Below are 20,380 nucleotides of genomic sequence, written 5' to 3' on the forward strand. Positions count from 1 at the left end.
ACTGGTAAAATAACCACAATAATCATGGTAACATTAATAACAAAGCAGTTAAGACATTTCAAGAAAACATATTTTAGAGTGTGTTGTAGATACTTTATAACGAAAGAATTTGTGTATTGACTTCGACTGTTTATATCCCACCTGAAACTTTCCCGTTAGCATTATGGACACATCTCATTGGCTCTCACAGTTTTAATCCCAAAAGAACGTTCCGGATGCTGAAATGCGATTGGCGCTCAGAACTGCCCATCAACATAATAATCCCGCCCTAATACTGTGCTCTGATGTCAGCGCAAGCAGACGGACCGTTTCAACTAACATTACATCTGCATTCAAGACACGTTTGGTAAGCGAAAATGTTTTAAAATACATGCTCAGAATTTTGTAAAGTGCTCCATTAGTATAATATATTTAATCTTACGTTTGTTTAAATTTGTCTATATAGATTATTTGTAGATTAACAGTCCCCTATAATCAACTCCAGTGCAGTCTAGTGCACTCCTCCTTATTCAATGCTATTACCATTACCTTTTTCAAAAAATAAGAATTTTATGTCAAATATAGCATGGTCTTCAATAATTTAGACCTTAGAAATATTATCTTCTCATTTGTTTAGTCATTAACAGATAATTAGTGTCATGTAGTACAATATGAAAATGTATATTCTGCTTTTACTAGTGAAATGGAGCACTGTTGAGTAGTGAGCCATTGATTTCCATTTGAGTTAATGGACATTTCCACAACCCTGCCTGCCTGATTGGTAGCTAACAGAGAGATGCTGACCAATTATGTTTGCTCTTAGCCTCTCCTGAAACCTAAATTTAGCTATAATGTGATTTCAAACCTGCATTATATATAACACATATCCAATAATGGAAACCTTGAACCATGATTGAAATAAACATGCCTCAGTACAGTTATGTTCTGAAGGAAGGTGACCCTTGGCTACAAGAGATGTGGTGGATTTAATAGTTTTACCTGAAAATTATTTCTACACACATTCTTGGTTCGATGCATTAAAGAATAACTTATGAAATGAACGAGTGCTCTTAAATGTGTCATTGAAGTTAATGTGGATGATAGCGGTGTAATCCAGAGAGCAGTGCAGTGTGTGTGTGTTTCTAATAACTTAATCCTGAGAGGCTGGGAACACCAACCTCCCCCTGTATAATCTTCTGGTGACAAATTACCTTACTCATTTCTGGATTGTAGGCCACAGAATGAAACGAACATAACACGTGGAATCTTTGAAGTTACCCTGTGATTTACAAAGGTGTTTATAGAATATACGTATTAATAGGATAGGGGATCCTTTGTGAAAAAGAAGTGCATTTAATTGTACTCAATGTGCACTAATAGTGTGCTTCGAATCTTTTATTTTTAAACATTACTGGCAAATAATGCAATATTTATGAAATAACATAACTGGAATAAAAGACCATTAAAGAGATAATTCACCCAAATGTGAAAATTGTCATCATTTACTCACACTCAATGGGGTGAGTTGGTTGAACTGTCCATTTAAGTGCACTTTTAACACACTTAAGTACACTTTTAAAGTGCACTTTGTAATAATCGAGGGGTGAGAACCAGAAGGGCGTAAGTGACATTTTTGGTGAAATGGAGATGTATACATCAAATAAAAGCTCTTAATGAGCTCTTTCTACTGGCAAAAGAACTGTCTTCCATGAGTGTACAAATTTGTATAAACAACTGAAATCAGTACACAAAGTCAGATCAAACTATGGTCAATTTTTTTGTTTTGGCTCTCCTGTAAAATGTTGGTGAAATGTCACTTACGCCGTTCTGGTTCTCAACCCTCGTAATGTCAAATTAAATGTTTACTTTAACAGATTTTAAATCATTCTTCTCAATCATTTGTTGTGCTTTAAAGAAGTACGCTTATTTTGATGTGTTCGTTATAATGATTTGAACTTGATTATAATTCTAACTGTAGTGAGCTTTACATTTAAGGTGAATATATTTGAAATGTACTAAACTGTAACTTCACCATTACAAATGTCTAATTACTAATATATTTAAACAGATGGCAGAGAAGTAATAGAAATTACATTAAAGCACATTTTAATTTAGGCTCCAGCCCTGTGATCCTCCTTAAGAAGCAAGTCCTCCTTAATTGGGTCAAAAAAGATCTAATTAGACGAACTATATTGCATATAATATACATATATCATACTAATTTATAAACTAATAGATTTAATTGCAATTAACACAATTAATTGTTCAAAATATTACATTTGGTCTGCACTTCAGTAAATTTTAAGTGTATTATTAAGTATATTATTTCTGAAATAAACAAGGTGTAGGCAGTATGCAAGTAAACAAATAAATCTAGCTATTAATATATACCATTGACCATTTAGCCATTTAAAATTGAACATTTTACATAACATAATCAAGTTAGTGTCATCAAGGCTGATGAGGTACAATTTCAGGAGGACGATGGAGATCAAACAAAAGGTATTTTAATAAGTAAATCCAAAAAACAGGCAATAATATCGACTTACATAGACCAGAACGGACGAAGACTAAGGGAGAACTGAGGACTTATAAAGCATGAACCAAACAAAGGAGACTAATGAGATAATTAAGACAACAGGTGAACTGAATGACCAATTAAACAGAATGGGGAAAACTAGGAAACAGAAAACCAGACATATAACAGTTACATACTATTTCATTAAAATAAACAAAACACAAATTTTATTCATGACCACGTATGAACCTAGCAAAAGAGCATTTTGATAAGAAAACCATACAGTGACCACCAAAATATTGGACACTTCAGCCACTTGTGCAAATATTTAAGTATGCATTAAGACAGCACGCTTATTAAGCAAAACATTTGACAAAGGGTATTTGTTAGGTTTTAATAAAACAAAAGTAAAACAAAGAATTTGGGATATTTGTGTGTGCTGGTGGAATGTCTATAGTTCCATAATAGATGTTGTTCCTCCTCTTTTTCATGGTCCTATTGTCTTCATGGTTGTCCTCTTAACAGCTGAACCCATGATTTTATGTAATGATCATTGCCTTGTATTAATAGGTTCTTAATATAAGCCAAGTTAATATAATTTATATAACAGATTTTTAATAGGACTTCCAATTTGTAGTGTAAATATTTAGCCTATTAGTCTGATAGTGTAATGTGACATGGAGAAAGATGTGCGATGGATGGTGTGAGTATATTTGGTCTAATTGTCATCCTGTTTGTGTGTCCTTACAGGTGTTGAGGTTTCTTTGTATACATGTGTTGAGGTGAAGTCATGCCACTGGTGAAGAGAAACATCGAGTCCAGGCACCTGTGTAGAGGAGCTTTACCTGAGACCATCAGCAATGAGCTGGAGTGTGTGACCAACAACAGTCTCTCTGCCATCATACGCCAACTTAGCAGCCTCAGTAAGATCTATTTTATTATATTAGTTTAACAAAAAAATACAAATATTTTTAAACCAGAATAAATACTGGGCAAGTAAATGTTATGATAAATTCAGAGATTAAAAAAAAAGTGCAACCTGATATTTAAGAACACTTAACATTTCAGTTTAATTCATAATTTATTTGAACCTATATGCATTCACTTCTGTTTTACACAAATACACTATAAATCAATTGAATAAATGAGATGGGATAACAATGCTTTTTTGTTCACTGGCTCCCCAGCAAATGATCTAAAGCTTAATCCCATGAAGCACAGAGCAATCAACAGATGTGGATAAGGAGTATAATGTTCTGCGGGGTTCTATGAGTCCAAGATGCTGTGTTTATGTGAATGTATAAGACTCGCATCTATTGATTGGCAGTTAATATCACCCCTGTGTGTGTGTGTGTGTGCTTTGACGTTCTCCAGTAGATTAGAGCATGCAAATGATCAGTGTGTAAACATAACAGTTGAAGATTGTAAATAAAAGCTGAGAAATAACCACTATTGTGCCCTTGAGTGCAGAGCAGTTTGCTTTAAGAGGAATGTCCTAATGAGTGTGCTGTAAGATGCTTTGGATAAAGAATCCAGTACATGACTATTTAAAAGGTCATCTCTGACCCTCAGTCTTTCTTTCTCATCTACTACAGGTAAACATGCAGAAGATGTGTTTGGTGAGCTCTTTAATGAAGCCAATACATTCTACCTACGTGCTAATTCTCTACAGGACCACATTGATCGTCTTGCAATCAAGGTCACTCAGTTGGACTCTAGTGTGGAGGAAGGTCAGTCAAAGGTCAAAAGTCAAAGATCACATGCACTTTACCAGACATGGGATGCATATTTAACAGGATATTCGGTAACACTTTAGAATACTGTTCCATCATTAATGAATAACTACACAAGAACACATGAGTAACGTAATATTAGCACTCTAGTAAGTACTAGTGTTTAACAAGAAACTTAATGATTAATGAATTAGTAATTAATAGTGCTTAGTCGAATGTGGTAGTTCACTATTAGCTAATAATCAGTAACTACTATTTTTTCATACCTCCCTAAGAACTACTGTATACAGATTCATAATTAATATGAATAATGCATAATGTATAATTAATTCTAAAGTGAAGGTCATGGTAACCCGATAGTAATGACTCAAGTATTACCAACTTCTTCAGAAGGAACTGCTAATTACTTGGATCAGTATTCTAAAGTGAAAAGCATGACAACTCCCTAAAATTGTCTGACGTCACTGTAAGCTTTTGAGATATATGTAAGGTTTTGGATAGTAATGACTCAAGTGTTACTACGTCGTTCTGAAGAAATGACTAATTATTTGGATCAGTATTCTAAAGTGAAGATCACGGTAACCCACTAATAATAATTTAAGTGTTTCCAAATCTAGCAAAATTAATTACTAACCAGAAACTTACAAAACCCTCAAAAGCTTACAATGTTTTCAGTCATTACTAAAGAATTATCATTACCCTTATCGTCACATTATAATCAATTATAATCATATCATCACATCAATAATAGTTTCTTGTTAGGTAATAGTAGTCAAGTTCATAAAATAGTAAAAGTTAACAATGCATTAGTCATTTGTTCCTGTATAGTTATTCATTGACGATGGACCAGTATTCTAAAGCGTTACAGGATATTCCAGGCTAAACTTAACATGCATAAGGAATGCGGGTCAAAATGCATCCCCTTTCTTTGGTATATTTTTTTTCATCATACGGTCTTTTCATTTCACATTCCTAGAATTCCTACAATAAAGCCTCTTTGCTGAACTATTTATTTCCATGTATGTTATTTCCTTAAGTTTTAATGAAGTTTGTACCATTACCCTTGAACTGCGCATATAAATCGTTGATGGTTAAAAATGGTCAGTGGTAAGCAACAACATACCCCATACAGTACATTGTTAGTTATATATTTTTAAATGAGTCACAATAACAGAAGAAGATGACACAGAGGTAATGTACATCCAGGTCTTTATTAACAGGAATGTCAGAAATTCAAGCGATCCATCCAGGTGAGTAAATGACTTAGCTGGGTGAAAAACAGTCCCTTTCTTTTATTTCTTCATTATTAAGGGATGACAGGAAAGCACTCAGTAGAGAGAGGGGAGCAAGATTGGTATAGGACCTCGAAATGGGAATCGAACTTGGGTCACCGTGAGCACAGTTGGGCTGTATTACCGCACTAACCATGAGGCTATCAACGCCAACAACAGTCCCTTTCAATGCAGGTGCTGGCTGGTGTAACTGAAGAGACAGAAGACTGATGGAAACTGAAGACAGGATGATGACAGGTAAGTATTACAAGGTGAGTAGACTGGGAAGTATTTACATTGGGAACAACGAGACCAGACAATGGTGAAGTGGAGAATGAGTGTATCTTGTGTGTCTTGATGAGGTGGCAGGTGTGGTGATGGCGGACTGAGTGCAGGTGGGAACCTGGAGGGATGCTGAGAAATGTAGTTCTGTGGTGACAGGGGTGGTGATGGGATTGTGACACACACCTCCCAGAAGGTGCAACCTTGTGTCAAAATAAGTCCCACTGGGAAGTGGAAGGAGGAAGAAACCAGGACAGGATGAGATAGGGCAGAGCTGGCCGAGCAAGAAGCCAGGGTGGAGTTGACGGGAGTGAAGACCCCCATGACGGAACAGAGGACCATAGCAGAGCAGTCAGGACTAAAGACCACCATAGCAGAGCCGATGGCACTAAAGAGCACTGGGGCAGAGCAGACGGGACTGAAGACCCCTTCAGCAGAGCAGTCAGAGCTGAGAACCACCACGGCGTGGAGCTGGAGACCACCATGGAGGTACAGGTGGATCTATCAGAGCAGGAGATCACCATGGTGGAACTGAAGATCTCGAAGGTGGAGCTGAAGACCACCACAGCCGAACAGACGAAATTAACCAACTGGTTGGCTTGAGACTGTCTGGAATGTTGGTTGAGAGACAGGCGTCTAGAGTGCCGGTGGCTTACCAACGTCTGGAGTGTCGGCTGAGTAAGTTAATGAAACACAAATAGAGAGTTCAAAGGTGGCATTCATGGCCATGAAGGAACATTGATGGGAAACTCTGGAATGACCTCCTTGGTCACTTCATGACACACAGGAAACTTGGGATCGAACACCTTCACTTCGATACGAGTGAGAAAGCAGTGTGCAGCCCAAAAACACATTATGGTAGAAGGGCCTTGGCTCTAGGCTTAGAACCAGCTTGCTGGCTTAGAATTTATCTAGCTAAGTACTCGCATGATGGCCATGACATTTAGGAGACATAGCATTCATGACTTGATGGCCATGTTGGTTAAAGATTCTGGCAGTAGAACAGATACTGTGCTGAGCTTTGAGATGAGTGTAAGCTCCTGACTATGTGCGGAAAATTGAATGGGCTCCTGGTTGAGTTCTGGAAAACAAACAGATTCCAGACTGAACTCTGGAGTGGACTCTTGGTCTGGGGGGAATTCTTATAAAGACTCCCAATAAACTTACTGGTTCACTGTAACTGGAGCAGACTGAGGACTGAGACTTTACGGACAAGATTGGTGGGTCCAATAGCTTTGCTGTCAGGTCCGCACTGTTTGAGACAGCTTTTTTCACCCTAAGAAAAACCAGAGCACTTGCTGTGATGGTATTGGAAGACCGTTGCATTGTCGTGAGGAGGGCAGCTGGTTTTATCCGCATGGCAGACAGTAACATCTCCCACAGTGAAGGATGAACTACTTAGCCACGGAGCATAATCAATATAGCGCTCCAAAGGACAGGTGGTAATTGGATGCCGGCATCTGTTGATAAAGATTTTCATCTCATCCGCTTCAGAAGATTGTCTTCAAGTTTCACTCATTTCATGGAACCAAGTTGAAAAAAATCAAGAAATTCTTCAACATAATCTTCAATTGGACCGCCATCTTGTGGAATGGAGAGGAGTAAATTTGCTGGGTCAAATTATATGATGTCTATGGTAGCAGTAATGAATAACAGAAGAAGACAACACAGAGGTACAACCAGGTCTTTATTAGCACGAATGTCAGAAATTCAAGTGATGCAAGCAGGTTAAGTAAATAAGTTCATATAATGATTTGAGAAACTTAACTAGGTGAATAACAATACCTTTTTTTGCAGGTGCTGTGTGCACTCAAAAAAATTATTCATTCTATGAACTCAATTTAATTGAGGGCAGGATTTCCATCCAATAAATATGTGTAGCCCCAACTCATAAAAAACTAATTAATGCGATGAAATGTAATTGAGTTGGGCCAACTCAATTTTATCAAATATAGTGTAAATGAAATTGATACATTGAAGTGATTTTTTTTTATTTTATTTTTTTTATTCTTGTTGAACTAAAACGTTTAACTGGAAAATAAATTATCAGGCAGACATCCTTCTACACTCAAAAAAAAAAAGAAAGATTTGTTGGATTTACTTAACTTTAGGCATTAGCATAAGCTGGTATTGTTTCATCCATGGCATGCCCATAGTTGTTTTTTTTATTATTAAAACAACTTTGCTTCATGTTAGGAGGTCCTCCACTCAAGCACATGCTCTACACTTTACTACAATGGTAACCCCTCAAAACAATAACATACCAGAAACTCTTTTAAATACAAACATAAAAGAGCATTAAACATTAACAAGTCTCCCAATTTTATCATCTGAATAAAAAAATGCCTAAAATAACATTTTATTTCAAGATTTACTCTGCTTATCCAGCCCTGTGCAAAGCATGATGGGGAGGGGAAATCCACTTCCTAGTTACACAAGTAAAATCATTTGTTATTTCAAAATGAAAATATTGAGTTGAGCCAAAACGTAACTGTTTCAAGTCAGTTTAACACAATGCAATTGTATAAATGGGAAACTTAACATATTGGTGTTAAATGAAAATTATTTTTTAAAATAAACTGAACAGTGTTGGATAATCATTTTTTTGAGTGTGGTGTAAACTAATGATGTGACATTCAAACAGAGGCATCGGAGAATAAATGTGTTCAGAATAAATGGGTGTGCCTGATGAAGCCTCGAGCCGATGTTGTTAATGTAGAAATCATGTGATCAATGACAAATGAAGCCACACTTTCAGTCCACACACTGTCCACACACAGAACCCACAGATCTTACTTTACAAGTAACTAAGTTTTCAGTCAGACTTTTTCAATTATATTTTTAAATACTCAGTCACACAAGTAATATGAAGAATACTAATTATTTTAGGAAAATAAAATATTTGCCAAATGCAGTTCATATGGGTGCTTTGCCCAAGGGGGTTTCTTTCACAGGCTGTTTGCTGCTTTATTTTTTACCAGCCACCAGATGGCACTGTTTTTGACACTCTAAACGTTTTGAACAGTCAGAGGAACGTCTCAGTGCTTCATGTGGCTTAATTTGCCCATCACTTGGTGTAACTGAAGAGACAGAAGACTGTAAGTATTCAGGGTGAGTACACGATGGGAACCAGGAGGGATGCTGGGAAATGTAGTTCTGTGGTGACAGGACTGCTGACTGGGGATTGTGGAAAAAAAAAAGACACAGTAAGGCCAACAAAACAATATCAATCTCAATACCACTGATTAGCAGCATGATACAGAAATGATAGACAGGCCCAGAGTTAATTTTCTTTTTTCCGCCATTTTTAAAGAAAAGGTGGAATTGATTTAAACATGGTTAATGTGTTTAATGGAACTTCAATAACACAAATTGTTAAACCAAAATATATTCAACTCAAAGATAATATAGAGCAGGTGCAGAATTTTTGCAAATGTTGGTTTGGGAATTTGGAAAAAAAATAAAATCTGTGGAGTGCGGAGAGATAGTTGAAGTACTCTGTGTAATAATCTCTTTTTTATTTTTGTCACAGTTTCACTCCAGGATATTAACATGCGTAAAGCCTTTAAGAGCTCTACTGTTCAAGACCAGCAGGTGGTGACAAAGAGCAGCATTTCAAACCCCATCACAGAGATGTACAACACTAGCGACAAACCACCACCTCTGAACATACTCTCTGCCTACAGGTGTGTGTGTGCTTTCTTCTTTTTCTTCTTCTTCGTCTTCTTCTTTTTTAAGATGCATTATAGGTTTATAAATATGTTTTTGTTTTATCTAGGGATGACCATATTGATGGAATTAAGTTCTACACAGACCCCTCATATTTCTTTGACTTGTGGAAGGAAAAAATGCTTCAAGACACAGAGGATAAGAGAAAGGAGAAGAGAAAACATAGGGTAAAATAATTACTATTTTAAATGTTTTTCATCTATAAATCTGGTAACATTCTTGCTAAAGTAGTTAGGCTTGCATTAAAGGACTTAAAGGAATAGTTCACCTAGAAATTAAAATTTACTCATACCCAAGTCGTCCAAGATATAGATGAGTTTGTTTCTTCATCAGAACAAATTTGGAAAAAAAATTCAATTACATCACTTGCTCACCAATGGATCCTCTTGCAGTGAATGGGTGCCGTCAGAATGAGAGTCCAAATAGCTGATAAAACATCACAATAATTCACAAGAAATCCACACAACTCTAGTCCATCAGTTAGCATCTTGTGAAGTGAAAAGCTGTGTGTTTGTAAGAAACAAACCCATCAAGGCATTTTAACGTTAAACCATCGCTTCTTTCCAAAATACAAGTCCATAATCCATAATAACACTTCCTCCAGTGAAGTTTATTCCTTGTTGCCCTCTCACATCAAAATCAACAAACATGCTTGTTTAGAACTGTTTTGACTGATTCCTCTTGTAAACAGTGCTCGATCTGTAAATATCATTTCTATGAGATACATTTTTCTCTAGAGAAAGCAATATTATGGTTATAGGACTCATATTTTAGCCGGATGCAATGATTTGAAGGTGAAAACATCTTAATGATGGATTTGTTTTTTACAAACACGCAGTTTTTATTTTTCTCCAAATCTGTTCCTATGAAGAAACAAATTCTATCTTCATCTTGGATGGCCTGAGAATTTAAATTTTTGGGTAAACTATTGCTTTAAGGACTTTTGCCTATTTGACCTATTCACAGTTTCTATTCTGCCAGATGAAAAATTTAATGCTCAGAAGTAACTTTCAGAAAAAGTTTTTTTCACGCTAACATACAAATCACTTAGATTATCTTCAGTATGTCCTCACTGTCTCTCCTCCATAAACTCATTTTCACACAGGAGCAGAAGCGGTGTGTTGATGGTACATTGCCCCGTGAGGTGAAAAAGGTTCGTAAGGCTCATAACCGCAGACAAGAATGGAACATGATGGCTTTTGATAAGGAGCTGCGGCCGGACCATCGTCATTATCATTCACTTCACAGGGGTGTATCGTCTGAGGGCTCACTGTCTCCAGATGGCAGGTTTGTCAGCTCTCAATTCGCAAAATTATCCCTTATGGTATAAAATACTAGTTAAAGAAAATGTCTGTGGTTTTAAGTAGCATTTGTGCAATAACAATCATATTACCATAAAAAAGGCTTTGTAGTCAGGCTTTGTATACTCAGTGTGCCTGTAGCCTCCTCTATTTCTGTTTTATCACATGATAGAAAGTCTAAGGCCTTCTCAAGCCATACGGCTGACCCATCTAATCTGCGGCCTATAATGCATCAATCTAAGATTGCTGTAGAGACCAAATGTAATGCCATCAAGTTAGCATTTTTAAACAGTCGCTCACTAAAAAATAAATTATTTCTGATAAATAATTTATTAACCACAAACAACCTGGATTTCATGTTTCTAAATGAAACATGGCTAGATGACAGCTGCAGTGTGTCACGACACAGGCTAGGAGACACAGAGGTAAGTGGTCAAAACAAGGGTATTTATTGAAGGAGGCAGAGGAGATAACGAGAGGTGGGTAATGCACAATGAGATTGGATCCAGATGGCTGAGCTATAACAGTCCTTTGCTTTCTTGCAGGAGACATGTGGAACGACTGGAGCGGTGGAGAAACAGGAATGTCTGAGGTAGGGAAAACACACAGGTGAGTACAATGGGTCTGGCTTGGTTCAGGTATGTGAACGGTAGTCCGGACGAGGAGGGAGTGTTGAGAGTGAGCAGATATAGACGGGCTTGATGAGGTACAGCAGGTGCGGGGAATCAGTAGGCAGGTGATTGTGATCTTGTGAACGTGGTGACTGGTGACTGAACTGATTGCCTGACATTACCCCCTCCCCCAGGGGCGGCTCCTGATGCCCTAACACGACAACGGGGACGGCCATGGCCTCTGGGTGCGGGACGATTGGGGCGGTTCCGATGGAACTCCTCCAGGAGTAAGGGGTCAAGGATATCATCCCGGGCCACCCAGGATCTTTCCTCCGGTCCATATCCCTCCGAGTCCACCAGGTACTCGAGCCGGGCGCCCCGCCGCCGTGAGTCCAGAATGTCACGGACCTGATAGACTGCTGCCTCTTCCAAAACCTCAGGGGGAGGAGGTGCGTCCAGTTCGGTGCATCCTGTGGTGGAAGAGGAGAAAGGTTTCAGGAGTGAGACATGTAATGTGGGATGGATTCTGTACCTTGCCGGGAGTTGGAGCTGATACGTGACTTCATTGACCTGCCTCTGTATCGGAAAGGGACCTATGTAGCGGGGACTCAGCTTCTTGCATGGCAGGCGGAGGTCCCGGGTCGAAAGCCAGACCCGACTGCCTGGCTGGTATCGAGGGAGGCCTGACCGACGGACGTCTGCGAAGAATTTGTGCCTCCGCACTGCCTGCTGGAGATGGATGTGTGCTGAGTCCCATACCCTCTCGCTCTCTCGGAACCAGTAGTCCACAGCTGGAACCTCCATCCAGGGGAAGAGCGGGGGCTGGTAACTGAGTATGCATTGAAATGGTGTAAGGCCGGTGGTGGATTGTCGGATGGAGTTCTGGGCATACTCGGCCCAGGGGAGGAATCAGCTCCAGCTGTGCTGATCGTCTGAGCAGTATGACCGAAGATGGAGGCGGGGAGGCTCACCGTGGTACTGAGACAGCATGGGCCTGACGCTGGTGGTCGAGGCGTCTACCTCGAATACAAAGGGGACGTGAGGATCTGGGTGACGAAGGATGGGGGCTGTGCTGAACACTTATTTGAGTTTCTGGAAGGCTTCGTGGGCATCGGGGCTCCAGGACAGAGACTTGGGCTTGCCACGCAGCATGGAGGTGAGAGGCGCTGTGAGCCGACTGAACAGGTGGATGAAACGTCAATAGAAGTTGGCAAATCCTAGGAATCGCTGACTGTGGAAGTGGCCACTCCCGATATGGCATTAACCTTCCCCTGGTCCATCTGGATACAGGGGAAGTAGATATGGCTGCTTTACTATCTGTGAGTTCAGGGTTCGGTAATCAATACATGGCCTCAAGCCTCCGTCCTTTTTGCCCACAAAGAAGAAGGAGACAGGTGATGTAGATGGCCGGATGAATCCCTGTTGGAGAGCCTCCTTGATGCAATCCTCCATTGCCTTGCGCTCCGGGATGGACAAGGGATAAACTCTACCCTTGGGGAGTTTAGCTCCAGGCAGCAGATCGATGGCACAGTCCCATGGCCGATACGGTGGAGGGCGGGTGGCTGCCTGCTTGCTGAACACATCCTGGAACGCCTGGTAGTCAGATGGGATCGTACACTTCACCTGAGGCTCAGGGCTTTCAACGAGGGTGGAACACACTTGGATTTGCGAGGATTTCTTGAGTGGCTTAGGAATCGAGGACAGACAGTTCTGGAAACAGGTCTCACTCCAGCGAGTGACTTCACAAGGATCCCATCTGACCACTGGAGAATGTTGATTGAGCCAGGGGCGTCCCAGGATGATATCCACAGTGGGTCCCTCCAGTACCAGACACGAGATGGTTTCTTCATGCAGACATCCGATTCATAGCTTCAGAGAGGGAGCTCGATAATTAACCCTTCCACGCCCAAGCGGCTTTCCTTGAATGGTTTCGACTCGGAGCTCCCGGGGCTGCCGCTTACGAGGTAGGTTGAGCCTGGTTAGGAGGGCTTGAGATATGAAGTTCCCCGAGGAGCCCGAGTCGACAAGGGCGGAGACTGAAACAGAGGATTATGGGGTGAGTAGTTGCACTGGCAGTAAGACGAAATTCACTATAGCATCTATAAAGACAGCCTTCATGCTTTCAATGCGGAACTAGCCACAGCTAGACAGACATTCTCAAACCTTATAAACAGTAACTTAAACAACAATCACACTCTTTTTGCTATACTGTGGAGAGACTGACAAACCCCCCAAGTCAGATTCCCAGTGAAATGCTCTATGACAGCAAATGCAATGAGTTTGCTTCCTTCTTTTCTGAGAAGATCAATAATATCAGAAAGGAGATTGGCACATCCTCAAGTTATGCAGAGGTCACACAGATTCGACCACAATTTAAAAAAGAAGTAACTATGTCTGTTTCTAAAGCAATTGATAGCAAAATTTTGGAAGAAATAGTACAGCACCTTAAATCGTCAACCTGCTATCTTGACTCACTTCCCACATCTTTTTTCAAAAGTGTGCTTAACTGTTTAGAAGCTGATCTCTTAGAAGTCGTGAATGCCTCACTTCTTTCTGGGACTTTTCCAACCTCCCTTAAAACAGCAGTTGTTAAGCCCCTTCTGAAAAAGTGCAATCTTGATAACACCATGTTGAGCAACTATAGACCAATATCAAATCTTCCTTTCATAGGTAAGATTATTGAAAAGGCAGTTTTTAATCAGCTGAACAACTACTTAAACTCAAATGGATACCTGGACAATTTTCAATCTGGTTTCCGAGCGCATCACTGCACAGAGACAGCACTCATTAAGATAATAAATGATATTTGCTTAAATTCTGATTCCGGAAAAATATCAGTGCTGGTACTATTAGATATTAGTGCTGCATTTGACACTGTCGATCATAACATACTTCTAGAAAGACTGGATAACTGGGTCGGGCTTTCTGGGATGGCACTCAAATGGTTCAGGTCATTCTTAGAAGGGAGATGTTATTATGTAAGTATAGGAGAGCATAAGTCTAAGTGGACGGCCATGACATGCAGAGTCCCACAAGGCTCAATTCTTGCACCGCTCTTGTTTAGCCTGCATATGCTCCCACTAAGTCAGATAATGAGGAAGAACCAAATTTCCTATCACAGCTATGCTGATGATACTCACATTTACCTAGTCTTATCTCCAAATGATTATAGCCCCATTGACTCCCTCTGCCAATGCATTGATCAAATTAACAGTTGGATGTGCCAAAACTTTCTTCAGTTAAACAAGGAGAAAACTGAAGTCCTTGCATTTGTAAACAAAGTTGAAGTTCTTAAGGTGAATGCATACCTTGACTCTAGGGGTCAAACAACTTAAAATCAAGTCAAAAATCTTGGGGTGATTCTGGAGTCAGACCTTAGTTTTAGTAGTCATGTCAAAGCAGTAACTAAATCAGCATACTATCATCTCAAAAACATTGCAAGAATTAAATGTTTTATTTCCAGTCAATACTTGGAGAAACTTGTTCATGCCTTTATCAACAGCAGGGTGGATTATTGTAATGGTCGCCTCACCGGCCTTCCAAAGAAGACCATTAGACAGCTGCAGCTCATCCAGAACACTGCTTCCAGGATTCTGACTTGCACCAGAAAATTTGAGCATATTACACCAGTCCTCAGGTCCTTACACTGGCTTCCAGTTACATTTAGGATTGATTTTAAAGTACTTTTACTTATTTATAAGTCACTCAATGGCCTAGGACCTAAATACATTGCAGATATGCTCACTGAATATAAACCTAACAGACCACTCAGATCAGTAGGATCGAGTCAGTTAGAAACACCAAGGGTTCACACAAAACAAGGGGTGTCCACTTTTAGCTATTATGCTGCCCACAGTTGGAACCAGCTTCCAGAAGAGATCAGCTGTGCTAAAACATTAGCCACATTTAAATCCAGACTCAAAACTTATCTGTTTAACTGTGCATTTGTTGAATGAGCACTGTGCTACGTCCGAACTGACTGCACTGTATTTTATGTAATCATTTTCTATTCTTAACTGTTTTAATACAATTTTAAATCAATTTCCATATCATTTTAAAATTCCTTGTTTTTATTGTTATTATTATTATTTAATTCCCTGTTTTTATTTCTGTGATTATTATTTTTATTGACTATTTCACTTTCTTTTATGTAAAGCACTTTGAATTACCACTGTGTATGAAATGTGCTATATAAATAAACTTGCCTTTGTAAAAATAATAATGGTTACACTAATGCACTAAAATAAAGTGAAAGGGACAATGCAATGCAAACATTAACATGCACTGGCACACAATGCAAAATACACACTGGCATGATATGCACAAGGACACAAGGCAAGTTGTTTAAAGTTACAATGAAATAAAAATTGACAGTTCTTATTTTTATGAAATATTGCAGTGTGTGTATCAAGCAGAAGAAGAAGAAATTGTCTACAGCAAGATTCACAAATTCTGTTTATAGGGTACCTTTTATTCATTTAACTGTGTAAATATTTGCGTTCACAGAATTCCTCAAAATGGTTAAAAATAAAATATCTTTTGTTAAAATAAATCCATCATGAGCAAAAATACATAACATAATTTTCATAGTTATTCCAAACTTTTGATCAGTAGTTCATATTTGTATTATTTTATCATTATTTTAAATTAATTCAATATATACACATTTCTTATGGTTCAGTTAATGAAAAATCTTTATTGCAATGTATTGCATTTATCATCTTTTCACCAGACCACATCCAAACAACTACCCAGTCCAAGCATGTCACGCTCAAGCACGGGCTAGCCATGTTCATGCACAGCCGCATCCCTTCATGCCTGTGGAGACAGCATCATCTAGTGCAAATGGAGGGGTAGAGCATGAGTACCACAGCATTGGAGGGCCTGTGGGAGTGGGGGTGGGTGCTGATGTTTGTTACAGAGTGGGTGTACTCGCTCGAACACATCCAACACCTCCACAGTACCCACCCCCTGAAAATGGAGTCAATGGAATCATCACGCTTCCTCCAACAGACTATAGGTAACAGCAAACATGTGGGACTCTTAAAAAAAAAGAGATATTGTAGTTTTGTGTTGAAAAATGTATCAGAATGCTGATAGACTGCTTTGATGCTATAGTGTCCCACCTCACACACGCACCATAGAAGCATATGATAAAATTAGTCTACAATTTAAACTATATATATATATATATAGCCTATACTTTAAATCATTAAACAATTCTGTTTTAGTAATCATTTTTGTTGTGATTAAATGATGACTAATATACTACAGAACATTTACATTATAATTAAAGTATATAAAACAATTTTAACTTTAGTGGGTTATTTGATATTTCTCAATTTATTTAAATGTAGTAAACTGCAACAACAAATACATTTAAATACATGACATACAAGTTTCAATAGAAATGGCAATTAAAGTATATTTTAGTTTAGCACAAATATCATCAGTACATTCGACTGTATACTTTAACCATGTACCAGATGTACTTAAGTGGCTCAAAATAGCACTCTAAAGTTCAGCTAATTGCATTAAATATAAACTATAATACATTTTCATTAGATTGCAATTAACATGCTATTATATATCTGAAAATAAGTTTATTCTTCTTTTAAAGTATATTATTTCCCTAATAAGTACCCCTAACCTGTTAACATGGGCATACAAAAAAGATGCACTGCTTGCGTGTGTCTAGTGTGAAATAGGCTTTGAACAAAATTCCCAAGTATTGCCCACAACAATACTTGCCCATGTTCATAATTATTAAGAGCCACCTTGTCCGTTACAGATCTTAAAAAGAATATGGAGCAGGATCTTAAGTTAGTCTGGAAACTTAAGTTTTGTCAAATAATAGGTACTTGATACTATTTAACACAAGTTCTTATTATGAAGTCATGCCAATAGTAAAAAGCCTGTATCCAAAACAAAGTATATGCTGGTGACCATGTATGCTGCTGCATGTAGAGGTTACTTGGAGAGGTTTCAAAAACTACGTTTCTCATGCTCTCTCTTTCTCTCTTATAGTTTGATGGAGTACTATGCCAGTTCAGGCCCCCCGCCCCCTCCAGTGGGTCTCGTCATTCCATCTGCACAAACGGCTTTTGCCTCACCTCCAGCTACTCCTCATTCTGGACCGATCACATCAGCCTTACAGTATCCTTTTCCACCTGTGCCACCTCCCGGACCTGTTTTAGCATCACCTCCTGAAGGTCCACCTCCTCCTCCAGCACCTCACGTACCTCCTCATCCTGTAGCACATGGAGAGGGGCGGAGACTAACTCTGCAGCCTGTCACAGACGCTCGCAGTGACCTGCTCTCAGCAATACGCATGGGTCAGTGGAGTGTGTTTGTGCATATTTTGTATACATCAACAGGAGAGTTTTGTCCGTGGAGGCATACTTTAACATGACCACAGTACAGTGCACTCTTGTAAAAAAAGAAGTACACTTCAGCATACTTTTAAAATGAGTAGTTATTATGGAAATAACGTATTTTAAGTGTGAACTGAATGTAATGTTTTTGGACACTTAGTTATGTGTTAATCTGAAAATGTATTATTGTGTAAATGAAATATATTAAATGAAATTAGCTGAACTTTCGAGTGTTTTTGGACGAACTCAAATAGAGCATAATTACATCTTTATATGTAATTTCATAATTACTTATTTTGTCTTTGCTGCTAAATGTATTGAAAATATTTAAGGTACACTAAAATATAGTTCATTATTAATGATACTTGACGTGTATTTAAATATATTTGTAATTACATATTTATAATAATGAAGTTGCAATTTAGTACATTTAAAAAAATATTAACTTTAAATGTAATATCAAATAACACATTCCAGTTAAATTATAGTTAAGTACTTCACATGTACTTTAGTATGTTAGAGACAACATGTCAAAAGTTTGCCTATGTGTCTATGTTGATATAATTGATATAAAGTCATATAATTCATTTAAATAATTGTTGTTTTTGTGGTTTAGTCAAATCTCAACAGCTGCTATATATGTTAAGATTGAGGAGTGTCAAATGACTGCACAAAACATGCATTTTGTGTTATTTGTGTTCACATGTGTGTTTTTGTGTACAGGTATTCAACTAAAGAAAGTACAGGAGCAACAAGAACAGCAGGCTAAAAGAGAGCCGGTAGGGAACGATGTGGCTACTATACTTTCTCGCCGCATTGCAGTGGAATATAGCGACTCTGAAGACGACTCAGAACTTGATGAGAATGAATGGTCTGACTGATTATAGTCAACCACACATAAGAGTATGGTAGATAGAGACCTTCCTCATAAGTATGAAAGTACATTCACCTTCAGATACCTACATATAGTTGATCATTGAGAATGATGTCAATTTCTCAAAGAATGTTTATGTAATATAGATCTTAAGAAACTAAAGCAGTCCCTTATGCACTCAAACTAGACAAATCTCCAAGTTACAGAAAGGAGATGTTTAAAGCGTTCATTTGAAAAGACTTTCTGTTCAAATTTGCAAACCATCTGTACAGAAAATTCAGAATTTATCAATTAAAAATCTAGAGAGTAAGAAATCATGTATTGTAAGAAATGAATGTGATCTGCAAGGGTGTTGCTGCAGTATTGTCTGCTAATGTAATATATGTTTATTTATTGCTTTATTTTTCTATTACCTTTTTTCCTCAGCTTGTACCAAGAAATAATTGTGAAAAAATCCTGTGTGAATAATTGTTGCTCTCTCTCCATCCAAATTCCATGGCATTTTATTGCAGTTAAAGAAATATTTTTTTCAGAGTGATTAACAAATGAATTCAGAGCATGACAGAATTTAAGCAGAATATGACAGAATTTAATACTATTATAATGTCTTCGTAAAGTGTTATAGAATTGCAGATTAACTTCTCTCTCATAAAGTGAAATGTTTATTGAGTGATTACAAATTTAAATCTCTTGGGCTAATAACTGGCTGTAACACTGCTGACCACCAGATATAGACTTTCTAAATTTAAGAATTCTAGAAAGAATTTAAAAAACAACAACTTCAGGACAGAAAATGATAAAGAATTAATATTAATAAATGGCTAAACTGAAAAAAAATATATATATTACTGTCTGTCGTTATAAGTGACACTATAACAAACACTATGTATGATGCTCAGATTCATTAGCTGATGTAGTTAAATAACTAAGAATAAGAAAGTGCAGTTATATATTATTATATATAATCTAAGGTACTAATATGCACTTTTTAGAGATAGATAAGGTACATAGTTTTCCATTTTAGGGCACTACCACAGTGATAAGCTGTTGTACTATTAGACTATTGCATTCAGCTGTTAATATGTTAACTTTGACAGCTCTAATTGTATTGTAAATCTTGGTTTATTCATGTGACTTGTTTGATACCTTGACTTCAAGAAGTCAAGTTCTTAAGTTATTCTTATAATTCTTAAGAGACTGATATGATTTTAGTTGTCTACATGAAATTGTCAGGGTTCTGTCACTTCGGTCTACTTTATTCATGGTTTTGTGACGGAGCCCTGACACTCCCTTCTTGTCTTGTTTTCTCTTGTCTGCGTGCTCTGTTTCATGTTGGGGCATGGTGTTCGGATCCCGGCACTCCTGTCTTGTTCAGACTCCGTTCTGGTTTCGTGTCGGGGTTCGGACACTCACGCTCCAGGTTTGTTCTTGCTGGGGAACGTGCGATTTCGAGTTCCCTCGGGCCGTGCGCTCCTCTGTCCTCTGTGTGTGTGTGTTGTGTTCGGCACGCGGTTCGGTTTCGGCCGCGTGCTTTTTCTCGTTTTGTTTTGCTCTGTTGCACGCAGCTGGTGTTTTTCACTGGCGGTGTGCTTTCATGTTTGTTTTTTGTGAACACGCGGCTTATGAGTCTTCTCATTAGCTGCATGTTCCTGTCCTGTTTTGCACATGGCTAGTGATTTGTTTTGCTGGCCATGTGCTTGTGTTTCTG

The 20,380-nt window shown here is 38.3% G+C and overlaps 1 protein-coding gene across 1 annotated transcript; it reads left to right on the forward strand.

Annotated features, from left to right (window-relative positions):
- Nucleotides 1–241: 241 nt before the first annotated feature.
- wasf3a (WASP family member 3a) lies at nucleotides 242–19,501 on the forward strand. Its single transcript, XM_079420313.1, has 9 exons — nucleotides 242–346; nucleotides 3,248–3,420; nucleotides 4,093–4,227; nucleotides 9,316–9,469; nucleotides 9,562–9,679; nucleotides 10,618–10,799; nucleotides 16,157–16,444; nucleotides 17,452–17,759; nucleotides 18,522–19,501. The coding sequence occupies exons 2-9, from the start codon at nucleotides 3,288–3,290 to the stop codon at nucleotides 18,677–18,679; spliced, it is 1,476 nt and encodes a 491-aa protein (XP_079276439.1). The 5' UTR covers nucleotides 242–346; nucleotides 3,248–3,287; the 3' UTR covers nucleotides 18,680–19,501.
- Nucleotides 19,502–20,380: the final 879 nt, after the last annotated feature.

This window comes from Barbus barbus, assembly GCF_936440315.1.
Source record: "Barbus barbus genome assembly, chromosome: 6".
Classification (NCBI taxonomy): Eukaryota; Metazoa; Chordata; class Actinopteri; order Cypriniformes; family Cyprinidae; genus Barbus; species Barbus barbus.

Excerpts from the sequence above, each read along its gene's own strand:
- wasf3a (XM_079420313.1), top strand. The coding sequence starts at position 3,288 with ATGCCACTGGTGAAGAGAAACATCGAGTCCAGGCACCTGTGTAGAGGA. Across the intron at positions 3,421-4,092 it reads ACGCCAACTTAGCAGCCTCA|GTAAACATGCAGAAGATGTG; the intron begins GTAAGATCTATT and ends CATCTACTACAG. Across the intron at positions 9,680-10,617 it reads AGGAGAAGAGAAAACATAGG|GAGCAGAAGCGGTGTGTTGA; the intron begins GTAAAATAATTA and ends ATTTTCACACAG.